This window comes from Onychomys torridus, chromosome 5, assembly GCF_903995425.1.
Source record: "Onychomys torridus chromosome 5, mOncTor1.1, whole genome shotgun sequence".
Classification (NCBI taxonomy): Eukaryota; Metazoa; Chordata; class Mammalia; order Rodentia; family Cricetidae; genus Onychomys; species Onychomys torridus.
The window spans coordinates 4,330,600-4,343,454 of record NC_050447.1 but is presented as its reverse complement, the minus strand read 5'-3'; the positions used below and the strand labels follow the sequence as shown (position 1 = coordinate 4,343,454).

Sequence of the window (12,855 nt, the reverse complement as noted above, 5' to 3'; positions counted from 1 at the left end):
TGCCCATCAACAATCAGACTGCATGAATAAACTGTGGACTACTCTCTCAGTGTGGTACCATGCAGAGACCTCTGAAAACGGAGCACTCCACAGCTCTGAACCATGAATGGCATGAATGAGCCCCAGTAGTCATGTCTACAGAAGGAGGCTCACAAAAAATGTTTCTACCTGACACACTTCAACACAACACTGTGGAATTCAGACCAGTGCCTACCAACAGGAAGCCTTCCCCCTCAGAAGGGAAGGGGAACTTCTAGAGCTGGACACGGGCACCAGCTTGGTTGCTGTGATAGTGGCGTGGGTGCGTGGCTATCGCAAAACTTAAACTACACATTTTGAATTTGTTCAACTTATCGCACACCAACTATTTCTAAATAATAAAACCCAAGACACTAATTGGTGATGAGAAATTTCACAAAAAATCAGGTTGATGACCCAGCTACTCCCCAGCCACACTGAGGACAGAGGAGGGATGCTGGACGCTCTGCTCCATGACTCTCTGACCTGCTTGTGAAGCAGGGTCTCTCAGGAACCTGGAGCTAGGCTGGCAGCCAGCAGGTACCAACAAGCCTCCTGTCTAGGAGTGCAGATATGCCTGGCTTTTAGGTGGGCACTGGAGGATTTGAACTCAGATCTCCATGCTTGTCAGAAAGTGCTCTTACCTACTGACACATCTCTCCAGGCCCACATACTAAATTAGATTGTACTCATGGCTTTTGTACAAAGAACAGAATTCGCTGAGGATAAACCATAAGATCCCACTTTTAGGTGCCGATGAGGTCAGTTGGAGAAGGTACATCTGACCTCATGCAGGTGATGTGTGCCATAACACTGCACACAGGGAAGACGTGCTACCTGGGTCCCTTTTATTTTCTTCAGGGTGAGTCGTGAGACTTGACAACCATCTCCTCGCTTTTCCAAGATGTTTCCAACCAAATGCACTATAATACTAAGTCCATTTATCTCTGAGCTCACCTGGAAAGAAACTTGTCTCTTTGTTATCAGAGCAGTTCAGAGAAGGCAGGGTCTCCACCTGAAACACCAGAAGGCGCCCTTCTCCTCCTGACCAACACTGCACTGCTGTAATCTGACTTCTGTTTTGATAGAAACAGTACTAGAATCTTGGCCACTGAGTCTGTCAACATTTTTCTCCTCAGAGAAGAGTCATTTATCATTCAAAACAAACAAGCCAAACCTGGACAATGAATTCTCCAGAAGAAGATGTGGAAACTCCACAAATAGGAAGAAGCCACTGAGAACGACTGTATTTAACATTCTTTGAGCAAGTGCTGGAAAAGTGCTTACAAGGAGAAATGAGAAGAGGGAGAGCTATCTGACTTGGTGTTTGTGGAAACCAACATGTCAGCTAGATCTCTGATTGATGAAACCAGAAACAAACCCAGAATCCACTTTCTGTACTTACCCGGAGCAAGAGAGATGCCTCCTATGAAGAAGAATGAATATAGGATTCAAAGTTTGGCAATGATTGAGATGATCCAAGCTGGCCCTGGACCACTAATAACGTTTTCGAAAGATTAGGTTGTTAGATTAACAGTTGTGGAAGATGGACACTATTTGTGCAATGTTAAAGCAAACATTTTTATGAACCAAACATCTCCTAAACTACAAACAAAAATGTGAAACTCTATCTGACACCTGTAGCAAATCTGAGGGCCTTCCCTGGTCCAGGGCACAGAGCCAGACCCTTCTGTACTCAGGCTCTTTCTAAAGGTTAAGAAAAGAATGGCCACCTTAACTGGATTTTAACTCTTGCAATCTCCCTCTGGACACTTCAGTTCTTCCAATATCCATGTCTGGCTTTGTTGGGTCAAGTCGTGTGTGTGTGTGTGTGTGTGTGTGTGTGTGTGTGTGTGTGTGTGTGTTTAAAGAACACTGACTTCAGGGAAATCAAAGGCTCTACTTACATCATGCATGGAGTCTAGAAGCTTGGTCAGTTGGTAGAACCTCTGCCAGCTCTGCCCGGAGCTGTTGGGACACTTGGTGACCATTTTCCTCAGTTCTTTGATGTAGTTTGTTCTCATTTCTTCAAATGCAGCTTGGGCTTTGAGGCCATCTTTTGGAACTATGTTAAGGAATACAAACATAAATTTCACCATGTGAAAAACACAGCTTTTGCAGTTCCATAGCCTCTAATATTTTAAACTCACATACTGATTGTGAGGCTGGACCAAGTCTTAATTAATTATAATTATGAATAAATATGGCAGTTACATACTTGGCAAATACTAGCTCACACACATACACAAGAATAACTTATCTATTAGATTTGGGTTATTACTTTGCATACATTAGCTCATTTTGTTCTGACACCAACATTATCACATAGCTCTCTATTATTCTTACTTTGTAGATGAGGAAATTGGGCTGTAAGTGGATTGATTACTATGGAGTGTAAAATAACAGCAGCTCAAATTCATTTTCAATATTTACCTCCTAAACACCATGCCCCATATGGTGTGTGGCCCCTCTTTAGAGTATCTTCTAAATCCTAGCTCATCAATGCCTCAGAGGCAGGACACCATATGTCACTATCATGGGACAATCTGAGCTGGGGCAGCATTGTCATATTCAAGTTCAATTGTAGACACCATGAGAGCTGGCCACATAACACACGGACAATGCCAAATAAGCAGTTTCTGTGACTGCCCAGGATCACCTGACTGTGGAGGCATCATCACAGAAGTGTCTATTCGTTTGCCTGTGTGCAGGGCTAACATCAACACTGCTCTGTACACTGATGAGAAGTAATGCTCACTTTTAACTCTGATGAAATGAAGAATCGTATTCTCTCCTTTTGTCTTGTTCAGTGATTAGGTTTTTACACTGAAACAAAAAGTTCACTTACAAAGAGTATTTTGGGAGGTGAGTATGTAGCTCAGTGGATGAGCATTTGTCTAATATGCACAAAGCCGTGGGTCTCCTAGCCAGACCCCACCCAACAGGGAACACTTTGGGATTCGCGGTGTTGTACACTCATGTGCTCCCATGCCCGCTTCCATGCCCTGTGGACAGGAGCCACCGGCCAGGACAGATGATGGACAGTGGAAGGAGACATCTGTGGCCTCACAGTTAAAGATGCCTCTTTGGCAATCTGCTTCCCACTTGTTTTCCAGTATGGTTGATAAGTAGCTTTAAAACTATGAAGAGTAGTCACCTAAAACTGCGGTTTTAGGAGATGGAGGCCTCATGAGAATCCATCTTGTGATGTTAGCACTGTGACTTTCAAACCGCTGTTACCTTTTTGCTTCTTTTTTGAGGGGGTTCGAGACAGGGTCTCTGAGTAGCTTTGGAGCCTTTCCTGGAACTCACTCTGTAGACCAGGCTGGCCTCGAACTCACAGAGATCCGCCTGCCTCTGCCTCCTGAGTGCTGGGATTAAAGGCGCACCACCGCCGCCCAGTGCCTTTTTACCTCTTGATCAAATCTCCCACTTACTAATTTTTTGTGACTGGCATAAACAGTGATTTCTTGGGTCATTAGCACTTTTGGGTGGCTGCAGGGAGTCCCTGAGGGCCCTGAACACCAGGGTTATCACTCACTGCCTCCAAATTAACCTTGTTTTCACAAATGAAGATGTGAATTAGTTTACAAATCAACCTCCATCATGATGCTATCGAGGCTTTTGACTTTTGCCTCCTTACATCTATTATCTAGGATAATAAATCTCTAAAAGTCATCACATATGTCCTTGAGGATTACCAAACTGTGACTTTAAATGTGTGACTTTAATAGTAAGAGTTAAATACTACCCCTTATATAAGAAGTCATTTTCTGTTCTTTTAAAAAGGTTTATTTATTCTTTGTGCCTGCATATATGTATGCATACCATATACATGCCTGGTGCCCACAGAGGTCAAAAGAAGGCATCATATCCCTAGAACTGGAGTTTCCAGTGGTTGTGAACCAGTATGTGGGTGCTGGGAACCAAACCTGGGTCCTCCACAAGAACAAATGTCCGTAACTGCTGAGCCATTTTTGCAGCCCCTCAGAAATAGTTTCTTTTTAAAAGTTTAAAAAATAAAGACGGCAGTGACTGGCATATTAACAGTGAAACCAGATCCACTAACCACCAGCATTTTACCACTAACTCGCAACTTTCTAAAGGAAGCCGAAAGCTTGCCAAGACTAATCTCTGCTGCCCAGCAACAGATTAGCAGTGTTTGAAGTTCCAAAGCCATTCAAAGTGAGCCTTTTTCAAGGGGTACTTACGTGTGGGTGCTACCTAAAGATGAGAAAAAAATTCCACTTAAGGACGGTGTGCCGTTTCCTACTGTGATGCTATTCAGTATATCAACTAGATTAACCAAAGCCCCCATATTACTGACAGTTGCATTATCAAAGAATCAGAATGATATCCTCTCCTATCAAATATTAACACTTACATTTTATTGCTGTAAATATAATATACTGAGATATATTTCTCAATTTTCCAACCACATTTTTTAGAAGTTGAAACAGATCAACAAATAAAGGGAAGTTAAGCAAAACCTCGAATTTTGGATGTCTGCCCAGAATTTCTGAATTGACTTATTAAGTGCAGCAGGCCTGTTGGAACAATTCCAGAACCTACATGCTGGAGAAGAGTAAGAGCCATGAGGTTGAAGTCAGGCTGCTTTCCTCTCTAAGCAAAGAACGTGAGATTCTTTTGATATCACCTGCTAAATCCCGAGAGGCTGGCCATTCATTATGAAACTTACCATAGCCAAAGAGCAGGCTTCATACAGTCCATCACAGAGGAGCAAGCAAGCTGGCCAAAGCCTGGGATTCTAAAACTCCTTAGGCATTCCTACCTTTTAATTTTGCTCTTTCAGAATTGAGCATCCTAAGTAAGTTGGAAGCTAATAAATTAATTCAGGCAGTTTAAAAATGACATCAGAAGCTGCGACATGAAAGGGTAACTGGATGTAAACAGTATAAGTACAAGCTAAGTCCAAGCAGTCAGATTTGTAAAGAACTAGAAACAGGCATTAGAAAATGCATTTCGCTTTAGGTCTACCTTCCATCTAATGCTTTAGGGAAATATTTTTCTAAACAAGACTAGTGAGCAGTGTGGTTTCAATATGGAATTAAATCACTTCTACTAAATTGAAGGATAATTTTTGCAAAGTTATGCTCTGGGGAGGAAAATTAGGACTGTGAGGAAGCCCCTGACTGGCCATGGAGCAGGAGAGAGGGCCTGCTTTTTCCCCACCTACTCTGCACAGGGGATGGGCTGGATGCAATTAGTGAGGAATGGCCGAGTCTGTGGTAAACTGGGACGCCTGAACCCTGCCCTGGGCATGAGATTCACTGAAAATAAGCAAGAGCCTAAGAGCAGCCTCCACAGCAAACACAGCTGTGGAGTGGTTGTTCTTGCCAGGTCTGCCCTGGGAGCCAACCATACTGCCTCCTCTTCACTGCCCCTGCTGCTGTTACCCACCTCAGAGGCAGCCAGCATGCTGGTCCCTGGGAAAGCAGTAAGGCTCTGCCTTCAGTGAAGCTGAGCTGAGTTTCAGTCCTCACTCACGCAGTACACTAACCAATACCATCTAGGGGTCTCCCTTTGAGCCACCTTCTAATGGGGCTCTTAGACTCTCAGGGGTGTTTTGAGTGTTAAACTAGACAGTGTGTAGAAAACAAATTAAACTGTGAGGCTCCGCATTCACGAGGCCAAGCTGTTACCCACAATCCCTCTGCTCTGATCCCTGGTTCTGGCTTCCTCCTTAGAACCAGCTGGAACTTTACTTCTGCCTGACTGCTCTACCCTGAGCCATGCAGTTCTAGCCTCCCTTCTTAGGAAGATGATCCGTCTTCCACAGTCCTTTAAGTGGGGCTGGGTGTGGACCACACACACCTTTCTCCTCACAGGCATCGTCCTAGCCTCTGTTCCATGCTACTCGCCATGACACCCTTGCTGGTTCTTGATATCCAAAACCCCTCTTGGTTTCTCAGTGGCTGCTGTGTTTGGTTCAGAGTTTTCCTCCCTACATTGCCTCTTGCCATCACCCCGGGTCTCAACTCCATCCCTGGGGAGCTTCCTAAAATTCTTTCTTCTCTGTTTGAAAATTCTTGCATGGAGTTTGAGAAACAAGCACTCATTGCCTTGCTAAGGCTACTGCTGCCTTCCCCTGTCTCCTGAGGTACCTAATTCTATCAGCTTTTTTCTTCTCAAAATTGACTGGAGAAGTCCGAGAAAGCTTCTGCTTGATGGTCAATTTCAGTTCTCTTCTTCAATTTCTCAGCTTTCTCTGCTCAAGCCATATCACCTGTCATATCTGTCGTGGGACCCTATGGCTACACCCAGTTCCTGACTCTGTACTGTCCCTTGTGATGTTAACAAGGGTCCACTGGCTCTTTGTTCTTCACTCAGGAGATGGCCTATGATTAGAATGTGTCACCATTGTAGGGCTCATCTTTGAACACACTCCCTAGATGGTGGCCCTCTTCTGGGGCGTCCTGAAAACTTAGGAGGTAGGGCTAACTAGTAAGTGGGGTTGGTCCCTTTTCTGTCCCTCTCTGTTTTCTGTCTGATATGAAGAAGCTCCTCTGTCATACGTTGTCTCCACCCTGAACATGGGGGCCAACAACCATGGACTGGGCTGATGACAGGGTGAGCCAAAGTCAATCTTTCTTCGAGTTGTATCCGTCAGACATTTGGTCACGGAGGACCAGGTAGTCTGATGTGAGACTGTGGCATCTAGGAATGGTTGCCTAAACAAGACCCAGACAAAGACAGGATCAGTAGACAACATACTAATGCAGAAGGGGAGAAATCTCAGAATCCCACACCAAGACAACAAACGACAGACAGGTGGCCAATACCTGTGGAGAGAGGGAGAATTAGCCTCTCCCAAGGATGAACCCCCAACTTGGTTATCCAATATAAAGTGAACAGTCCCCAAACCATATACAAAGAATAAAAATGGACTCATCAGGTTGTATTTATATATTGTGTATCTACATGTATATGTAACAATAATAATTAAAGAAAAATAGGCCATCAATTTGAGAGGGAGGCTGGAGTGAAAGAATTTGGGAGGGGCTCAAGGAAGGAGAGAGAAGGGAGGACATAATATAATTATATTTTAATTAAAGTATATTAAATAAAATGAAACTTAATGTAAAATGTGGATGAGAAATATGTCTCTGATTTGCAATAATTGATTTATGTTCGATTTTAGTATTAATGACCTATATTTTTGTCCCAATAAAAGTCAGTTATCATAAAAATACCTAACATACACAGCAATTCTACTTACCATTGAGTCTCAACTATGAATACTAATAAGTATTATTTATGTTTCAAACCTGACTTGTAAGTTCTAGTGTCAAAATTTTCCCATCTTCTGGCCTTCTACAACAGGATACAGAGTTGGTATAAAAATTTAACCAATCAAAAAACTAGCATTGATTTTATACTCTACAAAACACTCTCCAAGCTGCACTCACACTATGGCCTTCTGGTGAGTGGTATCTCCTGTGCTGACTCCATCACATTTATTGTATTCTAATCCACGTTCCTCTTCCATCTGGACAGTCACTGAGACCAGCCCTGCACAGTTCTGCTCATCATGTGACCAGTTACCATGCCCCATGGTCTCAGTGCTTCGCAGGGTTGTCTCTGCCTGCTGCTCTGCCATCTTTCCCTTTTACAAAGTTGCTTGCTGCTAAGTTTTCACAGAGCCACAAAAGGCAGCATCGACCCTGTCATCTACCCTACTCAAAAGTGTGTGGTCTTGTAGTTGTCTGTCTGCCTGATAAGATTTAGATTTTTTTTCATTGGGCACTGAATAAATCTGGTCAAATCGACATCCTTACTTTATTCTCCTCTACTCCCCAGTGCAACACAACCTGAGGCATCTTGAAAAATTACTGGATGCATGTATAAAATTACTTAAAATTAATAATAATAATCAAACACCTTACTTAAGCCCCCATCCCCACCATGCACTCACCCTGCCAATAAGAATGGCATAAAGTGAGTGCACTCCTCATATCCAGTCTAGGACCATTACAAAGCCCCATAAGATCCAACCAGGCTATGGTGCTGTCCATCATGTACAGAACTGAAGTGTCTGTTCTCCTGAGTCACCATCACACCCCTTCACCATCTCTCTTAAGGTATTCAAGTTATCTTTGAACCTATCTGACAGGATAACATTCCCAAGGGCAAAGATCAAGTAATTGTACCACATACACATTACCAGATACTTAACAAATGCTTAGTGGCTGGTTAGTGAAGGTCTGAAGGGTTATACTGTTAAATATATACACAATTTTATCATCAGCAAGTGATTTAGTTCATCTAAGGCCAAAATCTTCCCTCCATCTGTCTTGCATTTCTTTTCAGGGTGTGGGTACCAGCTCCCTGAGCATCATAAATGGACCACTCTCCTGCAGGAAGATGATCTGACAATGTAGAAAGAGTGCCAGGGTGGGCATCCATGTACCTGTGCTTAGTAGCAGCAAAACCTTCATTATGGAGTATTCCTCAAAGGTCAGCTGCAGCCGCACAAACTGAAGGCTGATCTGGCGCATCCCCTGACACAGCTCATACATGGCAGACTGGTGCATCTTCTCTCTGCAAAGGAAAAGCAACCACACACGTCTGAGATGGGGCACCACTATGTCCAGGATGGCAGCCCAGGCAACTTAGCAAGAGCCTTGAGCCAGTTCCCCCTGCGGCTTCAACAGATGTACATTTTAAAGACAAGTCGGATGCCTTTCTGAGCGACTCTAAGTCAACTGTCTCTAAAACCCCCACTGAGCCATTTACTAGCTCCCTGTGAGAATCTGGGAGAAAAGCTCTCAGGGTACCATGGCTTCCTTCAAGATCAAGAGTACTGTTAGTGGACGGTAGTTCTGTGATAAGAACATCCACAAAGCAGAGCAGCTGTGGTGATGTGGGGTGAAGCCCCAGGACAAGTTCCTTTTGGCTGCAGGTGTGACAGACTGACTGACTTTTGGAAAGGTCTGCATTAGATGTAGTGAGCAGAAGGTGGTCATTACCATGCTTATTTCCAAATGGCCTCCTTTACAGAGGTCATAGAGTACATCTGTTACTGACGTCATCAACATACGTGATACAAGGAATTTAAGGCAATTTAGAAAGATGAGGACCTCAAGTAGAATTGGCTCTAACCAAGACAGAGAGCAACATGGCAGCTTGTCACCATATACAGACATGTTTCCATCCATATAGCCAACCCAGCTCCTCACTCCACTGCCCAAGTATTTCTGTAAAAATTCATGCTATACAACAAAGAGGTCTTTCTTCTCTCTTTCCTTGAGGGTTAAACAAGGCAGCTCATTGTTTTTAGATGTTTTTCAGAAAAATGTGCCTGTTGGGAGGCTCTGAATACATATGACACAGGAAAGGACATGCTACATCAAAGGGACAGGAGGGGCCACGAGGATGATGCACTTTTCCAGGTGTATCCAGGTGAGTACCTGCCCTGCATCCTCCTTACAGGATGCACCTGCAATGCTCTCAGGTGCCAAGGCTCTTCCAAGAGGTGAATGCCAGGAACCCAGGAAATTATGGCACACTTTGCTCTGGATAGTATAGTGTCTTCCTCCTCCTGTTATAAGCTAGAAGCTACATTAAGACAATATCTAACACACACACACACACACACACACACACACACACACACACACACACACACACATGAACTCACGCACGCACATGCACGCGTCCACACACATAGTAATAATAAAATTCTATAGATCTATCACCCAGAATTAAGAACATAACAAATGCTAACAACATTGCAATACCTGCTTTAGATCTTTAAACAGCTTCATCATGGCACATGATCTCTCTTCTGTTGGATCTGGCCCATGTCTTCCTTATTCAAGATGGGAACAATCAGCTTGAGGGATTATCATTTGTTCTCACACAAATGTACTAAGTGTGTGTGTGTGTGTGTGTGTGTGTGTGTGTGTGTGTGTGTGTAAAACAACACATACTCCTGTAATATCATGCAGTGATTTGAAACTAGAGATGATGTCCCTCAGTAACTAATTTTCACTCCACACATAAGTATGAGATGTAACTATTTTAATACCAGAGACTCTATGTGAAGTTACTCTGGCCTCTACCCCCTACTAGATTACAAGCACTCACCACCATACCCAGTTTATATGGGGCTGGGAACGGAAACTAGACATGCATTCTGCCAACTAATCTACACCCCATACCCACTAAGAGACAAGGTCTGTGTTGACCACACACTGGACTCATGCGATTCTCCTACTTCAACCTCCAAATATCTGGAGTACCAGGCATATGTCCACATGCCAAGTTCCCCACCCTTTCATTCTTGACAGGTTTTTCTCTTAGCTTGATTGCTTTATTTTCATCTTCTTCCTCCTCTTTCTTCCTCTTTCTTGTGAGGATTTGCCTGGTGTCTTCTCTCCAACTTTAATCCTTTGGTTTAAAATTTGCCACATGTATCTAATCAGCAAAAAGCCAAATTTAAAATGTCTGAGAGCCTTCAAGTTTTGCCATTGTCCAATCCAAAGCATTTGCCACTTTAATAGCTCGGTTTAATCTGTTTTCACTTATTGTGATGACTGACTATACATGCCTGCATTTTCCCACCATTTAACCCCATCTCGCTCTGTTCCTACTTTGCTCCTCTATCTACTTTTCTTCTTTAACTGGATCCATCCAGCTTTCTGAACTCCTCTCCTTGTCTCTCTCTACTGCATTTAGAAGAGGCACACTCTATTTTCACACAACTAATGATTATTTTTGAATAAAGGACTTGCATAGTCCCCTGAGAAACAGGAAGCTCTCAGAATGCCACATCATTTCTCTTCTACAGCTTCCCAGTCTCCATGCCAACGGTCTTCAGGGCTCGCAACCCACCATGCTTTCAAGTCACTGTCAAACGACTTTGCCTCTCTCACCTCCACTGCATTTCTTGTTAGATTCACTGGTATGTTTATCAATCTCTCCCTGCCCCCTTCTGCAGTGCTGAGGACGGAACCCAGGCCCGTACGCACGCCAGGCAAAGCCCTCTACCTTGTAGCTCCAGTGCAGCCCACCTGTGTGTTTGGATGCAGTGGTGTCTTTGGGCAGCAACACTTCTTGTCCATCATGCATCACTCCTGGGTTTAATTCTTACTCATTGCAGAGTATGTTTTAGTGATTCTTTCAGTTCTAAGTCTCAACTTCTTTCCAAGTGTCATTAACCACCTGCTTGGTGGCTGCCTTCTGAAGCTACAGATTTCTGGGTTGACAGGTCATTTCTCTCAGTACTTTGAGGCTAGTATTCCATGAAGCCTGGACCTTCTTTGTGGCTTTGGGGAAAACTCCATATAATTTTAATCTCTCATAGCTAACTTGAAGTTTTGCTGGTAGCATTATGTTTATTTCTTTTTCTTATACCTGCTCTTTCACTATGGTGTGCCTAGGGACAGACTGGTTTTTGTTTGTTTTGTTAGAGGCACAGTGCAGTTTCTGACATGCAGGCAGTTTTTAAATTCTGAAATGTCCTTTGCTACTGCCTCTTCAGCCAGCAGCCTCATCCAGCCTCAGCACCAAGTTCTGTTAGTGGACACCCCACCTTTCTCATTGCTTCTTCTTCGTTAACTTCTCTTTCATTCTCGACATTTTCTTCATATTTTCATTCTAGGTGATTTTTTTTCCCATTTATTTTCCAAATAAATATTTTCTCTTATTTATGTCAAACCCACAATTTAGTATCTATAGTTTATTTATAGTTTATTATTTTTGAGAATTTCATGCACGAGTATTGGATTTACGTTATTAATTCCAGCCTCCCCTCTTCCACTCCAGCGCCTCCTGTGTACCCAATTCCCTCTAATTATTCTTACTAGAATAATTAGAGTCATGAATGACCTCATTCCCCCTAATTATTCTTATGACTTTCGTGTCGCTTGTACTTAGGGCTTGAATTTTGGTGGCAGTATTTGTCAAGGAGTGAGGATGCTCTAGTATCATTCTTGTTACTCAGACTGAGTCCACTTCATATTGCTTTTGTCTGGGGCCTGAGTTTTGGATGCACTGTTTGCCATGTCAAGGAGTGAAGACATTCTTTCAAAAACATCTGTGACTTCCCATAAGACATTTCTTCTCATGGTTATTATGGTTCTTTTTATATTACCAGACATTTCAACATGCTCCTTTTATAGCATCTTTCAGATTGTTAAGTTCATTTTTAGGGTGCCAGTATGCACATTTACATGCATTACTTTGGCACAGTCTTCTATGTGAACCTGTATGGGCACCAGCTTGTGGAAGGAACTCTCTGGGAAGTGTTGGCATTTAGAACTGCCACAAGTACAAGTGTTTTACTGCTTCTGGAGGAGATTTTATTGCTAATTTCTCAGCTTCAGCACTTTTGGTAGGACTCACATAGTTTAAATTTGGGGGCTGAAGAGTTGGCTCAGAGGTTAAGAGCACCGACTGCTCTTCCAGAGGTCATGAGTTCAATTCCCAGCACCCACATGGTGGCTCACAACCATCTGTAATGAGATCTGGCACTCGCTTCTGTATGCATAATAAATAAATCTTTAAAAAAAATTTGGACTTCACTCAATGTGGCGCAGGCTTGTGTTTCTTATTTTTGCTTCCTTGCCATGTCCCTGGGCTAGTCAAAGAGTAGCTGAGCTTTAGTGTTCTTGGTGACAGGGCCCTGGATTTATGCATGGGGCTCTATCAAAGGCCCTAACCCAGCTGGAATGAAAGTCCTTTTCTTGTTTGTGTTGTAACATTCACCCCCAAAGCAGGTGTCTGCACCCACTCATCTGTTGGCTAACTAGAACTTTAGTTCAAAGCTAAGCAGACCTGTCCCCTCCCCCAGACCCCTGTACTGAGTATGGG

General features: G+C 43.3%; 1 protein-coding gene across 2 annotated transcripts in view; it reads right to left on the bottom strand.

The window, feature by feature from the left end:
* The window catches only part of Nr3c2 (nuclear receptor subfamily 3 group C member 2), a 341,763-nt gene that overhangs the window by 23,352 nt on the left and 305,556 nt on the right, over positions 1 to 12,855 (bottom strand). For both annotated transcript variants that reach the window (XM_036187396.1, XM_036187397.1), the window contains 2 exons: positions 8,450 to 8,580; positions 1,926 to 2,083 (listed from right to left, as the gene is read on the bottom strand). In XM_036187396.1, the coding sequence (XP_036043289.1) occupies positions 1,926 to 2,083; positions 8,450 to 8,580 (289 nt within the window). The remainder of the gene's footprint in view (positions 1 to 1,925; positions 2,084 to 8,449; positions 8,581 to 12,855) is intronic.